The sequence below is a fragment of the Alosa alosa genome, chromosome 16 (assembly GCF_017589495.1).
Source record: "Alosa alosa isolate M-15738 ecotype Scorff River chromosome 16, AALO_Geno_1.1, whole genome shotgun sequence".
In the NCBI taxonomy this organism is placed as follows: domain Eukaryota; kingdom Metazoa; phylum Chordata; class Actinopteri; order Clupeiformes; family Clupeidae; genus Alosa; species Alosa alosa.
This window is the reverse complement of record NC_063204.1, coordinates 24605793-24628201: the sequence shown is the minus strand read 5'-3', so window position 1 is coordinate 24628201 and position 22409 is coordinate 24605793. Positions and strand designations below refer to the sequence as shown.

General features: G+C 42.6%; 1 protein-coding gene across 2 annotated transcripts in view; it reads left to right on the top strand.

Moving 5' to 3' along the window:
- Positions 1-16663: 16663 nt before the first annotated feature.
- vopp1 (VOPP1 WW domain binding protein) overlaps positions 16664-22409 on the top strand; it is a 48907-nt gene continuing 43161 nt past the window's right edge. For both annotated transcript variants that reach the window (XM_048267149.1, XM_048267148.1), the window contains exon 1: positions 16664-17072. In XM_048267149.1, the coding sequence (XP_048123106.1) occupies positions 17010-17072 (63 nt within the window). In that variant the 5' untranslated portion in view covers positions 16664-17009. The remainder of the gene's footprint in view (positions 17073-22409) is intronic.

Genomic DNA, 22409 nt, shown 5'->3' with positions numbered 1-22409 from the left:
GAGCCCCTCACATCTACGTAAAGGGTGGGTCTATTTCCACAGAGTCTGCTACGTTGTGCTGCCATGTATATGCAGTTATCCAGAATGGGCAAATCATAACACTGGCTAAAGAGAGGGCCTTTCATGTTGCATAGGTGCTGAGAACCACTGTAGATTATTTGAATGGAGGGCGGTGAACGGAAAGAGGTCTTTAGTTCCTTGCAATCTGCAATCTCACAGCTAGATGCCACTAAATCCACAAATCCACCTTTAACTATCTCACCTGTGTCTCACGCATAATAGAGGACTGATACTTATGATGGTCATGTAACATGTTCATGAACGATGTGCTTTTCAGTCTTTGCCTGGTTTTTAAGAACGTAGAGATCTGGTCTATGGCGGGAACACACTGACCAGTGGCCAGTGGTAGATTTTCAGCAGCGAAACAGCTGGCACCACTATTACTCCAGCAGCATGCTGAGCATCCAACTTGGTTCAACTTCAGAGCGTAACCCTAGGCTCATCAATATGAGTTTAACATATCCTAGGGATATTCCAAATCAATCCAGAGTCCATGCACAACCCGGTTAGGTGCAGGTAGATTGCAGGAACAAACTTAAATAGCAATAATAAGAACACACTACTGCACACTATTGACTTTACTCTATTTTATTTAGAGCAAATAATGCGTTTCTCATACAGCGTCCTCAGATTTGCTCAGGTCTGGTATAAAATAGAGTTAAGTCAATAGTGTGTGGTAGAGTGTTCCTATTATATCCTAGGGACATATCGGGCAATCAGTAAAGTTCTTTGTAGGGGCCGGGCATTTATTTCCGTTGTCCTTAAGCTTCAGTTTCAAGTTGACTGACAATTGTAACGGACTGGAAGTGCATGTTTAGGATTATCCATAGGATTCTAACAAGTTTCACCGAGAACACACACACATTAGCCTATTAGGTAATTTACTAAACCACTTTCAACATCTCCCCGTGTGAGCAGGGCATTCACACAACTGCGCGCACACACACACACACACATACAGTCATACACACACACACACGTACACACACACATACACAGACATTGTGCATCAATGTCAGCCCCCTCTGCAATATCCCTGCCTGCTCCAGGGGTGGGTCCTATTTCTGCTGCATCAGCACAGATTTTATGAATGACTATCAAACACACACACACTCGCACGCACGCACACACACATTCAAAGGGATTACAGGACTTGCATATGCAAGCTCACTATAAACACTATTGCATGCAAATATTGCACACACACACAGTGGTGAATGCAATCACACTTTTATCATGAACACTCTTTTGATACACACAAACAAAGAGTCTGTTTTAAATTAGAGTGAAAGAGGAGATTGCAGCAGCCTTGCAGTCATACACACACATACACACACACCTAACAGACATTGCAGCAGGATATGCCCTGCGGTGAGTGTAGTTATTCTCAGAAAGCACACACACACACACACCCTATCTCTCTCACACACACACACATACACACTCTGTCTCTTTCTCTCACACACACTCTCTTTCTCTCTCTCTCTCTGGAGTGCTGCAGTGTAAGTGGCCTGCAGTGTGAGTAATTCATGAAACATGCAGGGCTGTTCTAGCAGCTCTCTAATGATCTGATGGAGGGACAGTAGAACCTTTTGTACCAAATCAATGCAACCGCACACACATCTACACAAACACACACACACACACGTTAACACCCCTGACCACTCACTGACAAACACGTTAAGCTGAGAGATGAACTGCTGAATGGTGAAGGTTAGGGTTGAGGTTGTTCCAATTGTTGACCAATTCTAACTGCTCATTTCTGACCTCAGCACAGCATGGCTTTGCACATCTGCTATTTTACAAATCCATTTACAACACTGTACTTAGGCTAGGAAATAAAATATCACCCCTCATGCTTATCTGGTACCAAGACAAAGTGAAGATCCGCACACTGTCTTATCTGGTGGTACCCACATGAATAATTAAGCAAACCTGGCTGGTTGACTCGTCTTATTCAACAAAGCCAAGTAAAACAGTTTTCCATTCTATGTCTGTTTCAAATAATGTTGCTCTAAAGTCGTATATGCACCGAAGCAAAACCATCTTTTGACAACATCTGTTTCTTCTGCTTTGACAACATCTTTTTCACTGGAAGTGCAAGGAGGTAGCAACAGGACAGCACTACAGAGACTGACCGGTCCGGTGGTGGGGCTAATTTTATGAAAAATATTGGGGATATGTACAGCAAAATATTAAAATGGGAAGACAGCAGGAAAAAAGCCAAAATATGTGAGATTCCCTGAAAAATGGGAAGGTTGACAGGCATGTGCACATACACATACACTCTCCTCATAGGCACACGCACACACTTTCTCACTCTCTTTCTCTTTCACACACACACACACACACCACACATTAAGAACCCACTCTGCAGTCTGTGTCAGGCTCTGAATTGCTCTGATGGATGCTGTGGTGGGAGAGTGGGTGCGCATCACCTTCAGCGCAGACCCCAGGCTCCGTCTCCGTCTCTCCAGTTGCCAGGCAATCCCGCAGCGCTGTCGCTCCACACCTGGACCCCCGCAGTGACCAGAGGCTCCAATCCTCTGATCAGATCCGACAGGCTCCGTGGAATTAAGCCTTTAAGGAGCCGAGTGTGTGTTTGTGTGTAATTGTGCATGTTTGAATGAGTGTGTGTTTGTAAATGTTAATGTGTGTGTGTGTAACGTTGCTAATGGGCTATATGCCCCAACCACTTTCATCACAGTCAGAATATGGCAGGAGAGAAAAGGCCAGGTCTCACACACTGCTGTGATTCAAATGGCTGGTCATTTAATTTATTCGACTGGATTGCTTTTCCACATTTCCCCAAACACATGGGGCTTCATACGAACCCTAGGATGGTTGATCATTTTGTTCAGTAGATTGTGCTATTTATTTTCAGAAAGCAGATGGAAACATCTTGAAAATATATGTCAAAAATGTATAAAATGCAGCAAATTTAGAATGAATAAGCCTCTAAACATATGCATTGAATCCACCACCGCTCATCAATACCAATGGGCAAAATTGATTTTCTTGTTTTCTGAATTGCTTTTGTCTGTGGATGATAGGACCTTGTTCATCATTTACCACATGAGGTCAATGCTCAAACAGCTATAAATTATGGTTCTGTTCCACAGTCTAAATCAATTCACATTTGGTCCATTGACCGCATGAGGGAGGTAAAAACCAGGCACCTTGCTTCGCTTTTCATTTGAGCAGTTAAATTATCTTGATTATCTCCATATCCTCTCCATATTCAGCTTTGTATTTATTACAGAGAAATGCATACTATTAGCTCCTCACTTTTGCTATGTGGTATGACTTCTTAATGCAGTATATCTACAGATTAACACATTATCAGACTTACTCCAGAAACAGGCTTTTTATGAGGACATTTATCTTTGAGCAAATTGCAACCCTTACACAAAACAAGTTGTGACGTGGTGTAAACTATAAACAAAAACAGAATGTTATGATTGGCAAATAAACCCTCTATTTAATTGAGAATAGTGCAAGAACAACATATCAAAGTGTCTACGGTGTAGGAATTGAAATTGTCGACCAGGCCAATCACATCGTGAATAGAGTCGGTAGGCAGGCTTAACATACTGTAGGGCTAATGATGGCAAAGTCGCGACGGTTTGGCGTGAATTCCCTGCTATTTGAAAACAAAGAAGATGGATGCTGCTGCTGGCGAACAGCATGACATGAGTTAAGCTTTGTTTACGTTGGCAAAAGTTTGAACAACTAGCCAGCTAGCTCCGCTGGTGGGAAAACGCATAGGACTCATGAGTTGTAGCTATCCTATTGCGTGCAGAGGGAATTTGACACAACCGTTTATCCCACCCCTCGGACTGAGCACTGCGAATGGTGAGTCCCCAGACCCTACATCTTGATGTGGGTCTGGCTCGTCAGGCTAAGATAAGACAGTTTCTGGATCATGCCTATGGTTTCTTTTTTTAACCAACATTTGTTTTTTTGTTCTTTTTTCAATATTTTTTGGAGCTTTTATGCCTTTAATTCGACAGGACAGCGCAACGCAAAACAGGAAGCGAGTGGAGGAGAGAGATGGGGCGGGATTGGACCAGACCAGACCAGACCCGAACCCGGGTCCATGGGCACATGGACCCAAATATGGTACAAGTGCTGTAGCCATGTGCGCCACAGCACCACCCCCACCCCCCCCCAACCAACTTTTTGTGGATGGAGCATCAAAAGGAAATTCTTCATGCATCATTACTTCTGAGAGATTAAGGAGTTCAGGAATACTCTAAAAAGAGATACTCTAATGCCCAATCATGGTGCCAGTTTTAATCTAATTAATTGTGAAATGTTCCTCCTTGTTCCCCTCAACAACCCAACTTTTTTTGAGACATGTTGTTAGCATCAAATTCAAAATGAATATCAAATTTGTCGATTTGATACGTTGTCTATGTCTTTTTGCTACTGAATTTGATTTTACGATATTTGCAGTTTATCACATGGTGTTTTTGTTTGCATTTTACACAGCGTCCCATCTTTTTTGAAATGGGGTTCTATTTTCCCATCAAATTATAATTAGGTTTAAGGTCTACGTAATTTTAGAGATGCCACAAAGAATGGAGAAACTAGATGTACCGCAGAGCGGTACAAAATATGACCGCCGCCCAGTCCGGCACTGTCTCACTGTCTCACTGAATTGCATTATGCACACTCAATTCTCACTGGTATCTGCTAGACAACAATAATAATAATAATAATAATAATAAAGCTTTATTTGTATAGCACCTTTCATACACAGAATGCAGCTCAAAGTGCTTTACATTTGAAACATGTAACACAATAATAGTCAGTCAGTCATTATCAATCACTTTTCTTTGCTGTTTATGTTATACTCAGCAACATATCAAAAATATAGAAAATGACGCCATAAGACTGGCAGCCTTAACCCTCTTACCCCCACAAGCACGCCATATGGCAACTGTGGCAAGGAAAAACTCCCATATTCCAGGAAGAAACCTTGAGCAGAACCTGACTTAATAGGGGAGCCCATCCGCTTCTTTGGCTGCCTCCAATAGTAGCAGATGTAGAATAATCTGAAAATGTAGTCTACAGGATAAGATGAGTTAACTAAAAGCTTTCCTGTACAGGTATGTTTTCAGATCTTTTTAAAAATATTTACTGAACTCGCCTGCTTGATGTACAGAGGCAGGGTGTTCCATAGTTTGGGGCATAATGGATAAACGCAGCTTCTCCACTTTGTTTGTGGAGCACTTTGGGTAACGATTAAAAGATTAGAATTGGATGATCTAAGTTTCCTTTGTGGTTGATAAGATATTAAAAGCTCAGAGATATATGAAGGTGCTATGCCATTCAGAGCTTTGTAAGTAATTAACATAACCTTAAAATCAATTCTATAGGAAATAGGGAGCCAGTGCAGTTCAGCCAACACAGGGGTGATGTGTTCTCTTCTTAGTCTTAGTTAAAAGTCTAGCCGCAGAGTTCTGTATGAGTGCCAATTTCTTTAGATGTTTTTGGGAAGACCAGTGAAAAGTGCATTGCAGTAGTCTAACCTGCTAGTGATAAAGGCGTGAATTAGCTTTTCTGCATCTTGTTGAGTTAAAAAGGGTCAGACTTTGGCAATGTTTCTCAAGTGGAAATAGGCTGTCTGAGTAACTTTACTGATATGGGGCTTAAAACTTAACTCTGCATCTAAGATGACACCGAGGCTTGTTACTTTTGGTTTGACCTGGTGTGCCAAGTTCCCCAGATTACTAAGAATAATATCTCGCTTTAGTTTTGGTCCAACCAGAAGTACCTCTGTTTTGTCATCATTTAGTTTCAAAAAAGTTTTTGCTCATCCACTGATTAATGGAGGTTAGGCATGCAGTGAGGGAGCAAAGGCCATCTGGGTTAGTTGGCTCCACAGAAAGATACAATTGGGTATCATTCATGAGCTGTGGAAGTTTACATTATGCTGACTTATGACGCTTCCCAATGGGAGCATATATAGAGAAAATAGCAGGGGACCAAGGCAGCCCCCTGGGCCACACCAAAAGGCAAGTCATGTTTTTCAGATACATGATCTCCTAGACTGATATAAAAATCTCTGCCAGTAATGTAGGTTTGAAACCAGTTTAGAGCATTATCAGAGAGACCCACCCACTTTGCAAGGCGGTGAATTAGGATGCTATGATCAATGGTGTCAAATGCCGCACTCAAATCCAGAAGAATAAGGATTGAGACTTTGTTTGAGTCGGTAGCTAGTCTGAGATCATTGACTATCTTTACTAGAGCCGTTTCTGTGCTGTGATTTGATCTAAAACCTGATTGGAATTTTTCAAGGATACTGTTTTCGTTGAGGAAGGTATTTAACTGATTGCAAACAACTTTTTTCAAGTACTTTGCTCAAAAACGATAGATTTGATATAGGCCTGTAGTTGCTCAGATTGGTATGGTCAAGTTTTGACTTTTTAAGTAAAGGTTTCACAACAGCGGTTTTAAAAGCAGTTGGAAATATACCTGTTTCTAATGAGGTATTTATTACCTTGAGAAAAAAGGGAGCTAAGCCTTCATATACTTTTTTGAGGAATGTAGTAGGGATTGGATCTAAAACACATGTTGAAGAGCCGGTTTGAGTTATAATTTTACCAAGCTCAGATTGAGTAATAGTGCTAAAGGACCTTAATTTTGGGGGCTGTTTTGGGTGTACTATCAAACATATTACTTGTGTTACCAATAGCCTCCCTTATAGAAATGACTTTGTTTTGAAGAAGTCTGCAAATTCTTCGCATCTTAGAGAGGATGCCTGACTGAGTGTGTCAAAAGGTGTTTGATGCAATAGCCTATCAATGGTAGAGAACAACACCCTAGAGTTTCTACTGTTTTCAGCAATTACCTTAGAGAAGTGGTTCCTCCTCTCATTCCGAATAGCTCTATTATAATTTGCAATTTTTTCTTTTTAGAATGGCACGGTGAACCTGTAACTTAGTTTTTCTCCATGTTCTCTCAGCTTTCCTACATGATCTTTTTTAGATCATGGATATTTTCGCTCATCCAAGGTGTCAGTTTGCTACAGGGCCTTTTTTTTAGTCTTTAAGGGTGCCACTCTGTCAAGCAGAGCCTAATTCACGATTAAGAGCCTCTACCATTTGATCAATGGGATGATGTAAAATATCTAAATTTATGGAGTCTATAAGAGCTATGAACTGCTGTTCTGCTCTAATGTCCAAGAGTCGCGATTTGATTGCAATTTCGGGATGAATTTTTTGGAGTATGTAGTACAATATTAAAAGATACACAATGATGATCAGACATATTTATATCATTTACTGATAAGTCTGTGACTTCTATCCCTCTGGAAATGACTAGATCGAGGGTGTTGCCAAGGTTGTGGGTGGGTCCTGTAACATGCTGCTTTAGCTCTAAACTGTCCAACACATTAAGGAACTTACTGGCTTTAGCATCAGTTGTCTTATTGACATGAATATTGAAGTCGCCATTTACAATTATCCGATCATAGCTAGTGATGATGAGCGACATAAGTTCAGAAAACTGGTCGAGAAAGCCAGTCCATAGTTTAGAGGGCGGTATAAGGTTAATAGAAGTACAACTGGGTCAGCCTTCAGAGTGAGGGCAATATACTCAAAGGAAGTTTAATTCGCCAAAGTTGACTCGCGGTGCAACTATATTTGTTTGAGAGAATGGAGGCAATTCCACCACCTCGCTTGCCTTGTCTAATTGAGTGGAAGAAATTATAATTTGGGGACAAGTCTCAACAAGAACAGCTTCGCTGTCTGAAGTCAGCCAGGTTTCAACAAGAAACAGAAAATCCAATTTTTTTCACTAATAAAATCATTGATTGCAAAGGTTTTGGTAGTAAGTGCACCTATATTTAGTAAACCCATGTTAGCTGAAAATGCCTCTGGCTTTTTGAGGAATATGCTGAGGTATGGAAAGAATATTTGTTAGGTTTCTAGTTTTAAATTTGTCTTTTCTTTTTTACTATAACGCTGGGTAGAAATCAACGTTGGAATAGAACTATAAGCATAAGTCATGCTATTGCATGACACAGCTTGATCTATGGTAGTAGTATTGTATGTTACCCTGCAGAAAACATTCTCAGACCCATCCACATGTATAATGCCATTCGAATCAATACCTGGGGGATGGAATCTGTAATATTTTCTACAGAATGTCAATGTCTCAGTGTGGACGCTTATGTTGTCAGAGAGTAGCCTGGCTCCATGTTGGTTTGGGTGGAGACCATCACGCTTCAGCATACTGGGCCTCTCCCAGAACAAGCCCCAGTTGTTGACATAGGGGATGCTTAGGGAAGCGCAGTAGCGTTTGAGCCAGGTGTGGAGATCGAACAGTCTGGACCATCTCTCAGCACCTTTTCTGTAGGTAGGAGAGGCCCAGAGATGACAAAGCGTTTTTCTGTGCCCATCAGAGTGGTGATGAGAGTTTTGTAGTTTTCCTGCAGTGCTACTGACTGCTTATCTCTGATGTCGCTCGTGCCCACGGTAACGATGATGTTGTTGACCTTGGTGTGGCGGGCCAGGATGCTTGGGAGTTTCTGCTGGATGTCAAGGACCTTGGCACCAGGGAAGCAGTAGACCTTGGAGGGACCGCTACATGATGGGGGAATGCAGAGGTCTCTAACCATGGAACTGCCGATGACCAGGGTGGAGGTTGATGAGGTCCGGGAGGGGGGTCGGGGGGCCGACTTTGAGGAGGGACCAGGATGGTTGTCTCGGGCTGGAGGGGCTCCTCATCCTCGGTCAGAATGGCATAGCGATTTTCCAGTCGTGATAGGTTGGGCTGGGCCTGAGTGCCGTCCCCGACCGCCTGCCGTGCTTGTGATGCTTGCTTCACGCCATGGCTCAGGCTGGTGTGGAGTGGAGCTGGCCAGCAGAGCAGGCTTGGTTCTCAGCAGAGGCCGGGAGAGGCAACAGGGACAGAAGTTGCATTAGTGCATGGCATGGTTAAAGCATTGGAGGACAGAGTGAAATCAGGGCATCTGGCATTTGTATGTGTAAGAGAGGTAACGCTATTTCACGGAGAGAAAGGTGTCGAGGAACTGTTCATCCTTCTCAATCTGATGGAGGGTCGCTATTCTGGCTTCGAAGTTCCACTATCTTTTCGCTGAGAAGGACGCATGAGTCGCAGCCTGGTGCACAGCTGAGGGGGGAGGCATCGCGGTCGCTGGGCGAGGGCTCGCCGGGTGTCAACTGTTTTAAACGCTTGTTTGCTAGTTGGCTAGCAACAGCGATATCGCGTGCAGTTCCTTGATAACTCGAACACAGGTAGCGGTAAGTAATCTGAGAAGATCTCACTTTATATTGAGTCACTAGTTTTGAGAGACGTTAGAAGGAATTTGATGCTTTCTTCTTCCAGATATCGCTTTCCTTGGCCCGGTATTATTTGCAGCCCTTTGATACTGGCTTAACGCTTAACGTTAACGTTTGACAGAAAAGTTTGGCTTATCAAGGTTATAGAGTCCGATAATCCAAAGCCTCGAGCAACAACAGTTTATGCAAGAGTTTGTTCACGAGATATAATCGGTAGCCAGTAAATCCGTAGAGAGTAGATGGTAACAAGGAGATTTAAACAAGTACCAAAACATGATTAGTTCATAGATTTCACATGTAATATACATTTTATACAACCCCACCCCCATCTTGCCTGTTCATAATTCTGAGAAATTCTTGAATTGTGTGCATGTACATGTTTATGTTTATATGTGTGTGGGTGTGTGGGTGGGTGTGTGTGCGTGCATGTGCATGTGTTTGCCTGTTTATGTGCCCGTGTGTGTGCATGTGCATGCATGCGTATATGTCTACTGTGTGAGTATGTGTCATACGTAGGATTACTGTGAATGTTTGTGTGTGCGTGTGTATCAGTTTATGCACATGTGTGCATATGGAATGGGTTTACATGACCCCTGGAGGCAAACATACGCAAAAATGGGTCATCCTAGGCCCTACAGTTCTCAAGATATTCACAGAAAACTGTGTCTGCCCTACCCTCCTTTCGGGGGGTCCAGTCCAGCGGGGGGGCTACAGATCAAAACGAAAAGCGATGGTTCCATGCTATCCATGTGGGGTTACATGCCCACCAAGTTTCGTGTACCCCGGTCTTTCAGTGTCCTGGGAATCCTTGTTGGTGTACGGTCACTAAATGTACACATAAATTATTTTATTGTGTGGCCCCCCATGAACGGAATTCCACGAAACTTGGCGTGCATTCAGAGGGTGTCATAATGATCCTACACTTCCAATTTCATGCAGTTTTGACTATGTTAGGTCACAGATACCTGCGATTACAACACCTCATTTTTACTTTTTTGTGTTTAACTAGGTGGCGCTATACATGAAATGAGTGGTTATGGAATGGGTTGACATGGTCCTTTGAGATCTACATACAAAAAAGAAATGGTCCTCCTAAACCCTACGGTTCTCGAGATATTCACAGAAAACTGTGTCTGCCCTACCCTCCTTTCGGGGGGTCCAGTCCAGCGGGGGGGCTACAGATCAAAACGAAAACAGGAGGTTCCATGCTATCCATGTGGGGTTACATGCCCACCAAGTTTCGCGGTACCCCGGTCTTACAGTGTCCCGGGAATCCTTGACGGAAATTTGGACATGAAAAAAAAAAAAAAAAAAAACTGACTAAACCTAAGTTTATTATGACCGCCACAGCGGCGGTCATAATAATACCAGGTTCATGTGAATATTTTGTGAGAGTGCTTATGAGCTGGTCTACTACTGTTCCTGCGGCACTCAGCCTGTATACGTTCTCTTGACTTCGGCCGAACCACAGCCGTGGTTTTTTAGTATGAGGTGTGGTATTGTGACTAATCCTGTATAATATTTGTTTTAAAAAACACGTTTTACATTTGTACAATATACTAGTAGTGATACAGAAACTATCTTGTTAGTTAGTATACAAAAAGCATAATTCAATTCTAACAGGCTAACCATAAAATGAAACAGGTAGAGCTTTACGCCTCTTTACACACTTCAGAACACCCCATCTGACTGCAGATGCCAATGCAGGATTGTGAAATGAATGTTCCTGTAATTATGAATGGATCATTGGTTTACATGTAAGCCTCGGCTATGATGTTAGATTTGGGCTCGTTGTTGGCTGTGAAACTGCCGAGTCAGCATATTCCAGCTGTTTCCAGTGTGGGCAGAAAGTGCTACATCATGGCACGGCTGAAAATAGTCCTCGCATGCACACAAGGAGATAGATAAGAAATAGTCTGTATCTGGTCGACAAGCATGGTGGAACTCATTGGGAGTGACAGCTGTGTTTGCTTGAATAATTCAGGAGACATCAAAGTTCGCAGGGTTCTCCTGAATGACTGGGGACTCTAATGCAGTTAGCTTTAGGGATTCTTTCTTCTTCTTCCTAGTCCTCATCGCACTAGATGGACTAATCCTGAACCTTTCAGAATTCATACTTACAACGTACTCTCATACAGAAAAACACATTTGTTTTGTTAAGAGAATAAAACCTAATGAGAAAATGACTCATGTAGCAGTTAGATTAGGTCACAGATTCTACTCTTTTTAGGTATTTGTATACATAACTTATGTAATGTAATATGTAATAACATACAGATTAGCAGCTTTTAGTGCTCTCCCCATCCCGATAGCTTTGGACATGCTATTTGTGTTCATTTGACTATAGGAGTGTTTGGAGGTGTGTTGCTCTCTGCACCGTTCTGTTTCATTGAGCTTTGCAGTAAAACACTGGGATCCCATATGGTCCCGTTGTTCAGAGCAATTTAGACAAGAACAACATTAATCAGTGCTGGAGATGGGAATTTAGAGTTTTTAAGTTCCACAGCATGATGACTTTGCATACAGCCTGTGCTGTTGATTAGGCCAACAACATTTCTGGGTTGTGTATTGATAGATTTATGCTAATTTAAATGCACTCTACTAATTTTACATCTATAAAATACATAATTGTGCTTAGTGTGTATTTTTCTTTATATACTGAGAAGTATAATTAATTCTCATCATATCAAAAATATCTGTTGTAAATCCAGACACACATAGCTTTGATTATCATTAAATTCATTATTCATTAAAATTTGGTTGTAAGATTGGGGGCATGACCCCCTCCGCCAAACTCCCACCCTAAGTAAGCAGAAAGGGAAGTGGAAAACATTTGGCAAGGTATTGGTACAGTATATTTCTCCGCAGTTATGTTGGTCTGTTTAAATTGTAAAGTGGACCACCATGCTGACAAGATCATATCCAAATTAGGGGTAGTAAATAAATAGCCCCGGGCTTCAAATGAAAAGGCTCTCATTGCAAACCACTTGGACCCCTTCCAAGTATAAGTATAAGTACATATACTTTTTTGATCCCGTGAGGGAAATTTGGTCTCTGCATTTATCCCAATCCGTGAATTAGTGAAACACACTCGGCACACAGTGAACACACAGTGAGGTGAAGCACAAACTAACCTGCAACAACAGCAGCGCTCGGGGAGCAGTGAGGGTTTAGGTGCCTTGCTCAAGGGCACTTCAGCCATTCACACTGGTTGGGGCTCAAACCGGCAACCCTCCAGTTACAGGTCCAGAGTGCTAACCAGTGGGCCACGGCTGCTCCAAAGGTTGTCATGGCAAAAGCTTTTAGATAAGTTATCTTGTCCATATTTAGAAAATGAAAGAATAAGAAAGAGTCTGTTGAATGCCGTGGCCTAGGTTAGCGCTTCGGACTTGTAGCCGGAGTGTTGCCGGTTTGAACCCCGACCAGTAGACCACGGCTGAAGTGCCCTTGAGCAAAGCACCCAACCCCTCACTGCTCCCCGAGCGCCGCTGTTGTTGCAGGCAGCTCACTGCGCCGGGATTAGTGTGTGCTTCACCTCACTGTGTGTTCACTGTGTGCTGAGTGTGTTTCACTAATTCACGGATTGGAATAAATGCAGAGACCAAATTTCCCTCACGGGATCAAAAGAGTATATATACTTATACATTGAGTGTTTTTTCATCATAGGTATTTTGCATTCTTCTCGTGGCTTATTCCCCCTGTACACAATGAAAATGCTTTTGTTGTGGAGGTGAAGGATTAACAACAGGCAAAAACTATCTCCAAAGGTACTGACAAGGTAATGTTTCACAATTCTCGCGAGACGTCTTCAGGTCGACTATTCTTGAAGTTGCATGGCTAGTTCTCTCGTTAGTGACTCGCTGCGGTTATGCTGTATGGCTATGCTAGTTGAACGATTCGCCGTTTGGCTTCGTAAAGGTTGTATTAAAGAAGCCCTATGCAGGTCTGGTTATTCCTTCGCTGTTTCTGGATTTTCGCCGGATTTGGGCTTGCTTTTTTCACGACACAGCTCCCCCTGCAGCTTCGGTAGCAAGTGACTGCTATGTTAAACCCCCACTAGCTACCGAGCTAGCCATCAAGAAACCAAGCTAAACACATACAGGGCTCACAATAAAACGGTCGAGCAAACACATTGTTCGGCATCCGTTTTGCAGTCTTCTTCGAAACTACAATCTGACTACATTTTCGAGGCGTGATTGGATACTTCCGCTGAGTCACATCCGGATTTCCTCGGACCGGGAACAGAAAGTTGCATATTCGGTTTTTCCGCGGAGAAGCGATAGGGGGAGACTAAGCACCCACCAAACGACCCAGAAAGTGTTGTAGAACCATCAGTTCTTGCATAGTGTACCTTTAACATAACATTTCCGAAATCATTTTGATGGCATATAACCTCATAAAATGACGAACGGTACTTCTGCCATTGTCTGAGCAGCCCTCGGTAGGTGATTACTGACTTTCTAGTTTTGGGTAGTAAACTAAACCCCCCTCCGAAATTTAATCGAAAAAGAGCTGCTAGCTACAGGAATTCGGAGATCTTTTTCTACAGACTACTACGGTGCATTCCCCCTATAATATCGGAGTTATGTTCATACTTTGCAAAAGACACATAGTTAGTTTATTATTGCGCTTCTCAACTGTAGGGGGACCCCGAGAACGAATCTTGTTAAGGATGCCTTTAAATGCCGGGCTGACTAAAGTTAAAACCTGATCCCGTACACCAGGTCTTGCACAACCCACCTCCTGTGAGGATATTGGTGTCTCCGGAACTTCTCAAAATGAAAAACTAGAGAACTCTAGTACATCGGACCGCTGATGCATTCACAAGGTCAAAATACTTCATATGCAAAAATGGGGAGCAAGTCACTATTTATTAGTGCACATGCAAGAGATGCACTTTTAACATAGGGACCATACCTGTCAACACTCCCGTTTTCAATGGTATCCCATTGCTGTGGATACCTCTGCTGCCCTTGAGCATCTTTATAAATATATTCATTTCCTAAACAAATATTGATCAGAACCATTTAAAGACCTCCAAGGATACATATAAATGCTAAACAAGTGTGAAATAAAGTGTCCTTTCCAAGATGGTTGGCAGCTTTTATTGGGCATGGGCTCATATGACACATACGTTTCCACTAGATCCATTAGAGGTCTTTAGAGCAGTAATATCAGACAGAGGAGACAAATAAGTAACAATTACCCACATGGCAAAGAGGACACTTATGGAGGGAGATACACATGGATGCGATAAAAAAACGCCTTTTGTAATGGTGAGGCAGTCTGCTCATAACCTGACTCTCGCCAGATGAATTTCGTTCAGCCTAGCTCCACTCACATCCATCTGGGATCGCTTCCGTTGAGAGTGATTTCGGCACCAGATTTTATGGTAGAGCCAATCAGGACGCAGGGCGGGAGTTGTGACGTAGCGTAGAAGCGACTGTGAGACTGTTCTCAGCGTCACGGGTTGGCTTCGATGTGAGTGGTTGAAGTATCACGTCAATAGATGGCGGACAAGTGGCTTATCCAATCATATGCAAGGATTTTTGATAAGGCCCAGCCTTCTGAAACATCTCTCCAATGGATCATTCCCAGATGAATGAGTGGAGCTAGGCGGAACGAAATTCATCTGGCGAGAGTCAGGTTAGTCTGCTCATGGATTCAGCTCCATTTGCGAGAGGCCATGTGCTGTTAGATGCAGGACGGATGTCTTGATGTGAGCTGCGTGATGCATTCAGGAAAAATATTGTCCCAATATTTGTCCCGACATGACCTTCCAGCAACTACAACAACAACCACAACAACCAAAACAAAAAAAAAAACAGAAACTAAAATGTGTGGTGTTTATCTTCATGCAGTCCAGATGTGTTGCAGTGTGTTTGTGAGGACCTGCTTTTTGGTTCCCATATGTTCTCTGCAATGACTCTCAATCTCAGTTTACATTCATAACAGAGGTCTGACAAGGGGCGTGTGTCTCTTCTCTCGTCTGTCTCTCTGCGCGACGCCTCCACATCTCACTGCCATGGCCACCATGTCATCGAAGCCGACATGCCCTTGCCAGGTTAAATTGCATCCATTGCCAAGCCCGTTTGGTGCGTGGGCATGAGACATGCTAGCATCTACCCTCCCGGTGGCATTATTCTAGGTTGTCTGCTGCGGATCCTTGCGTTCATGTTCGTGCGAGCGCTCTCTGGCTGCCTGGGCTGTCACAAACGCTGAAGATATTTAGGGCGAGCTCCTCAGATCAGGGAAAACTAATTGGGCCCCGCCATTGTTGCCTTGGCGCTTGCTCTCCCTTTCGGCCTGTCTCGGCCCGAGACGAGTGAAGTGCAGTCAGGTGATGGAAAAGCTGGGCTACTCATTCATCAGTGCAAATTATCGCATCTCGTTAGTGGTCCGTCATTGTAACAGCGGGCCAATTAATGAGAACACGGCACCAAGACACCGAACAGTCCCTCTTTATTTCTCCCCGTGGTTTTCCTTTTGTTTTTGTCTCTCTGCCCATTGTGCCTGGACTCCTCTTCCAGACTCATCTCTTGTTCATTTTCTCTATTTCACAGCTTCCCTCTCTCTCCTGACCCGCTTGTTTCCATTTCTCTTTTCCACTTTCCTATCTTCATCACTTTCTCACTCTATGTTGATGATATGCTGCTGCTGCTATGGAAACATTTACAGGCCAGGGTGGGGGATGTCCACCCCACCCCCCTCTGGTAGTCTACTTTGTTTATCATTTCAGCACAGTAAAGCTAGTGTATGAAACATTAGTTGGCCTATCAATATGAACTAATATTTGTTATAATAGATTAATTAGGTGTACTCTCCAAGACAAACCAGTGAATAAAATCATCAAGACAATTTAATCCTTTTGGCAAATAAAAGTAGGCCTATATTAAGACGAACACACATTCAAGTGCACAAGTAGGCTACTTGTTCCTCCAAATGGGCTGTGCTAAGCCTATTCTATTCTATTATATTCCCACAGATCATTTCATTTTGACTGACTTGAGTGCTTGTAGTGATTTCCTTCAGTTTCCATTGGTCTAATTGTAGACTATTGTCTACTACTGACATTTCAATTTAATAGGCTATTTTATGGGACAATATTGACATAACGTCTAGATTTACAAATAAAAATCTAAATAGGGTTGTGGTAGCCTAATGTAGTGCTGTGTGCTAGCTGCAAGTTTTGAGATGGGCCGTTCAGCCTTCCAACCTGACTTGACCTGATACAGCTACTTTCCTAGACTGTCATCTTAGCGAGCTAACTGAAAAAGGGGCGTGGATTACATTTCCTGTACCGTCTTCTCTCTGTGTCCTGACGGCAAGCTTTTGACTTCATGAGGCTTTGTGTCTAGAAAAAGAGCATGTTCATCTCGTTACGAACGTCTTTTTTGGCGAAGATACCAATCTACAAAGGACTTTAACAAAGACGCGGTCCACGTCAGACAGGGTGCTATCCCGCATCGAAAGCGGACTAGGCAGGCAAGCACTCGCACTGCTGGATATTTGTGGCGGCTATTAACAACGAATTATGAGGAGAGCTGCTTGTCCCGCTGACTGTGTTTATAAACCTACCGTGGCATGAAACTGATATCGTGATTGAGAAACTACATTTGTGCTCAGTCGCTAATGCAAGGAAAGATGGGAAACCAACTACTTGGAATTGTCCTGACGTTGGGGTTTGTTTTAGAGGTGAGCCGTTTGTTGTTTTCAGCAACCTGCACCCACCCAGCGGGATCTTTGTAAGTGTCCTGAGCAACTAACACAATAGGATGTCAGACAATACAGTTTCACCCTGAAGATGGACTGTAGTTAAAAGACAATACTCACTTTGAGTGGTATCTCTCTAGATTTCTATCGCTAATGGTGCTCATCACATCACATCCTTGTAAGCGAAGGCAGGCGTACAGTAGCTATCTCTCTTGTGCAATTGTCCTTTGTCTCCTTACTATTAATCAAAGTATAACTCAAGGCATTTTACTGTAAACTGCGAATTATACATCTTAAGCTTAATGTAGTTCTGTTATGCGATCAGGTTAGTATAGTCTACGTTGATATGAAAAGAATGAGAAGAATCACACACACAAAAAAACTTAACGGTTCAGTACATCCTGGGAACTCTTTGTTTGGAAGAACGTGCGTTACCTTAATGTTAGACGATTTCTAGCCTACCGGAAATGAAAAGGACAAGACAGTTCAATTAGCATGTGAATGAGCTTTTATGGGCATACTATATGCAATATTACGTGAATAAAAAATCAAGATGAAGCTTATGACTGTTTTGCACAATATAACTGACCTCTTGCCAAGACTGTTTATTCCAACCGTGCAATCCAACAAGCATAAACATCACCATCTGCCCAGATAGTCCCATAACTGAAGCAGCCATATCTGTGGACCTAATGGTAATGATTATTTCAGATGGCTGCAGGGCACTAATGTATGATAGAGCTGATAATGCAATGCCAATGCAATGTGGTCCACTGGATGTGCAATTCCAGTGCTGTCTTTGAAGGCCAAGGCAAAAAAAGCTTAGATTGTTTTCACACCTCTTAGAGTGTTATAACCTGACTGATTTGCGCCAATTGCTCCAAACACTCCTAAAGCAATGGCCTGTTCAGCGGTTTGCGTGTTTCAGGACAGGACTCTCCTGCTTTCCTCTGATTTATCTGGCTCCAGCGTGCTGAGGAGTTCAGGCCTCTCCTTCCTGCAGCTCTTCCACACCCATTGAATAATGCAAGGACATTGTCTGCTTGTAGGCTCACAACCCGGTGAGTTATGCAGTGCCTGGGAAGTTGTTAGCCAGTGCTTGTTTTGTGACAGAAGCAAACTTGACTCACTCTTTAGCTAATTATAGAATACGGTGTAATGTAGGCCTGCTGGCAATTAGGCATTAAGCTAATTGAAAAGGGATAGTTGTTGCCATTGCTTAATTTAGCTCTGACTCCTTTAGTGAACCTCTCTACCTTTCACTCCCTCATCCTTACTCTTTCTCCCCGTGTCTTCTCCAGTTATTTTCCTCTGATGTGCTGATATGAGTGACTGTTAAAAATTACAAGGGTTTCAGTGTTTCCCAGAGAATTTAATTCAATTTGTGGTGGTTGGTTTGCAGAATTAACTTGAATGCAACAGCTTTTAACAAATTAGCACACCTTGGTTATGATGCTAACCAGATTTAAGCACAATTTAGTACAACCTGGAAAATCATTGAGTGGTGGTCAATGTTGATATTGTGGTGGGCCGCCACAAATAAGTCAATGTATGGGAAACACTGGGTTTATTTCATCAGACCAAGCAAATGTAACTTCTGCGTTTCCACTGTTGTAAATGGGCAGTGCACCAAAATGAATGTGCTCACCTGTTTACATCTCTCGTGTTTGCAACGGCAGAACAGCAAACATTAAATTAATCTGCTGTGTGTGTGTGTGTGTGTGTGTGTGTGTTCGTGAGTGTGTTCGACGACAAGAGTGCAGTGAAGAAATTAAGTGACTTTTAGGCATTAAATAAAACATTGGAGGCCATAAATAAATAAACAAGCCCGCCCACAGAGCTCTCCATCTCTCTCTCTCTCTCTCTCTCATTCTCTCTCTCTCTCTCTCTCTCTCTTTCTCCATCACTCTCAGGCTGGGGCCAGAGCTCTGCACTCTAGGCCTCTGTGTCGTGATGTTTCTTCCACATCCAGAGACACCTCACAGGAGAGCCTCTGCAGCAGACCAGAGCTTCATGGCAGGGGAGACAGAGAGCAATGATGAGGAATGTAGAAAAGGACATACAGTCCTCACAGGCAGCTGCTTAGAGCATGTATTCTTGGCATGTATTGAGATGTTCCAACTCCCAATTCAGGAACAGAGAGACAAAGACAAGGTATAAGTTCAGTACAAAAGTGTGATCAGGTGTGGTGTTGCCAAAATTGTCTTCCTATTAAAACACAGGTGACAAAAGGTCCCAGTTTGTTTATTTTCAGTTCGAAAGGAGGTGTCGCATTCATACGGATAGCCACATGCTCCTGATGGTCTCCATGCAATCGGAGGCAGCATTTCTATGTGGTTCATAAATGTCAGAAAGGGAGAGTTGACCAATCAAAGTGAGAACAAACGCCTGTGCTATGCAGGCCTAATCAAAGTGGCAAAATTCTGTTCTGAACAGTGAAGCACTAATGAGACAAGAGGATTTTTGTGGGGGGAGGGTGGGTTGGGGGGGAGGGGTACATAAACAGAAATGACTGTGTAAACTGGAAATAACCCAATTAAAATGAAGGTTGAGGTGTCAAAAGTGTGGTGAAATGACCTATAACAGGAGGTGGTTGTCCCTGTTTGTTTGTGGTCTGGTTCACTAGCTAGGACCCAATGAGCATGTGACTTTGGCCTGGATCTGGTCCAGCTTATGCTTAACCCATTGGCGGCATGCACTTATATTTAGCTTAGTTTGAAATCATGCTGTAGCCTTTTGGCTGAGGTGGATTACTTTTAGGGCATCATAACTCTAGCAGCGCAGCACATTCCTCTAAATTGTCCTTGAAGTGTGTAATGTGTGAGCCATCCCCTTCGCTGTCACTCTATTAACCATGGAAATATAAAGTTTGAAGCATTAGTTGTCTATTCAGGTGTGGTTAAAAGTAGTTCATTAAGGGGTCATTTAACTTATGTAAGAGGAATGAATCACCCATATCATTGCACCGTAAAACCATATTTCCACTAAAGGATCTTGTGCTGTTGTATAAGTATAGCTGACTAAATCAGATTAATTCTCTGGTGAATGGCCCTTCTGTATTGAACTCCCAGCGGCAGGATTTTCATGACAAAGAAGTTATTTGGGAAAAGTCTTTATTAGAACATTTCCAAGGGGAAACAAAGAAACAACTCAAGTTTTCAGCAAAGGATTGGGTGTGTCTTGTAGCATTAGTTTAGGGATTACTTCAAGTCTCTTTTGGACCAGTCCCCCACCCCCCCCTTTGGCCAAGCACACACTTTCACATAAATTTACTCTCTCTCATATCAGCAACAGATGTATAAGACTAATGCTAGAGGTCAGTGCTTAGTTAACTCCCAGCTCGGTGCCAGTGTCACTCTTACACCTCTCTGGCTCTCCTGTCTTTGAACAGGGTTCAGCCTCTTACAAGGACACTTCTGAGGCAGCAGACGTGACAGCCATGTTGAATGCTCTCTCCACTGTGCGTGTGTGTGTGGGTGAGTGAGTGATGAGACTTGGCCTTTACTGGGACTGTGCACACACAACAAAAACAAAGGCATCCTGTTTGAGGTCTAGCTGAAGTTGTGATGGGTAGTTTACAGTTTGTGTTTAAAGTTGAGATGAAATTCTGAAGGCAAGACAAAACTGCATCATATTTTGTCTCTCCTAGGTAGCCTACTAGATCTTTTTACATTTCCATGGCCCTAAAATGGATTCATAAAAATGCACAGAGGATTCACAGAATAACATTTGAACAACATTTGTCTCTGGAAGGATTACACTGAGCAAGCTAGGCGTGTTTATTGATTGACGTTGTGTGTTTTTGCTTGTTGTTTACATACAAAGCAAAGACGGGTCTTTCATGCAATGTATGCGGACCTCTATGGTATCTTCAAGCTTTCGTCATACTTGTGTAGTCAGCCAGTAAATAAGAATTTAATCAAAAGGCTGGTAGTATGAACCAATCCTAATGCAATCAGCTTTTAATTATGTCAACCGTGAAGTGACATGGGTAAGATAAACAATGACCTTTTTTATTTCGATTTATAATTCATTTTCCAAAATTGGAAAATAAGTGGTTGACTGAGCTGATAATAGAATTTGAAATGACTATAGAGCTTGCCGGTTATTTCTGTATCAGTGTGTAATTGTATTGTTCTCACACTGTATGTTTTTAGTGGCCTTTCGATCCAGGCAAGCAATAAAGCTCTGCTCACAGTCACTCTATAAAAAGAGACTTTTGACTCACAGTAGTAGAGATATGGACTGAAATAAAGAGACCTGGTGAATGCGGTTCAAATGATCAATGAAAAATATTTTTTTAACGGATCCTGAGTTTTGGAATATGAGGTAGCCTTTGGCTGTGCAAAGCATCACCCAAGCATCATTTTTACATCCCAGCAGATTGAAATGTTTAACATCTTGCTCATGATAAAAACCTCTAGCTATAAAGATATTTTTTACGTGGCTCACTGCAGGGTTTCCAGTGTGAGTTTTCGACTCTCTGAACAGGCCATACAGACTCCATCTTAGTGAGTCTTGTTCACACATACAGCACTTTTCCCATGAAGTGCGAATGCGACACCAACGTAGCATGTGTAGCACCTTCTCTCCACTCTGTGAACATTGATATTGTGGATCTTACTGGGGAGAAGTGTGTTAGCCACTGCATGTGCCCATTCTGCTCTGAAAGATAGTAGATACTGTATAAGAAAGTGAAAACGTTTTTATTACCTTCGTCAAGGTTATGTTTTCTTACTTGAAACTTGGTGAAAAGGTGTAGCATGGATTCAATTAAATTATGGATCAGCTCTGACGCACAGGGAGTCCTTCTCTGATATTGTGAGATACAGCTTTTGACCTTGGTGGAGGTCTGCACTCTCCAAATGCACTTCTTGTTACTCCTTTATCTAACAGAATAGAGTACAGTAGATAGTGTATTTTCACCATATGCATCATCCATGGTTATCAAACCTGTAACTTTGGTGTTCATAGCACTTTGTTGAGCTAGTGAAGTGCATTTAAAATGCAACCATGGCTAAAATATCCCTAAGCAGTAAGATTAGCAATAAGTGCCTTATGGCCTAAAGAGTACCGGATGGCCTTTACTTGCAAGTTATTGAAGAAAGGAGACGTTTGCTAGAGACGCTAGCTCAAACACACTCTTGATCAAGTTCATAGACTTGTGTCTGAAGCTGAAGGAGGGAAAGCTCAAAGTTAAACACGAGGCTGTGAGGAGAGGAGGGGGAGACAACACTAATCCATCGCCGAAATTCTTTTCAGGGATTACTGGCTAGCCCACCAATAAGTGGCAACATAAAACACTGCAAAACGATCCTC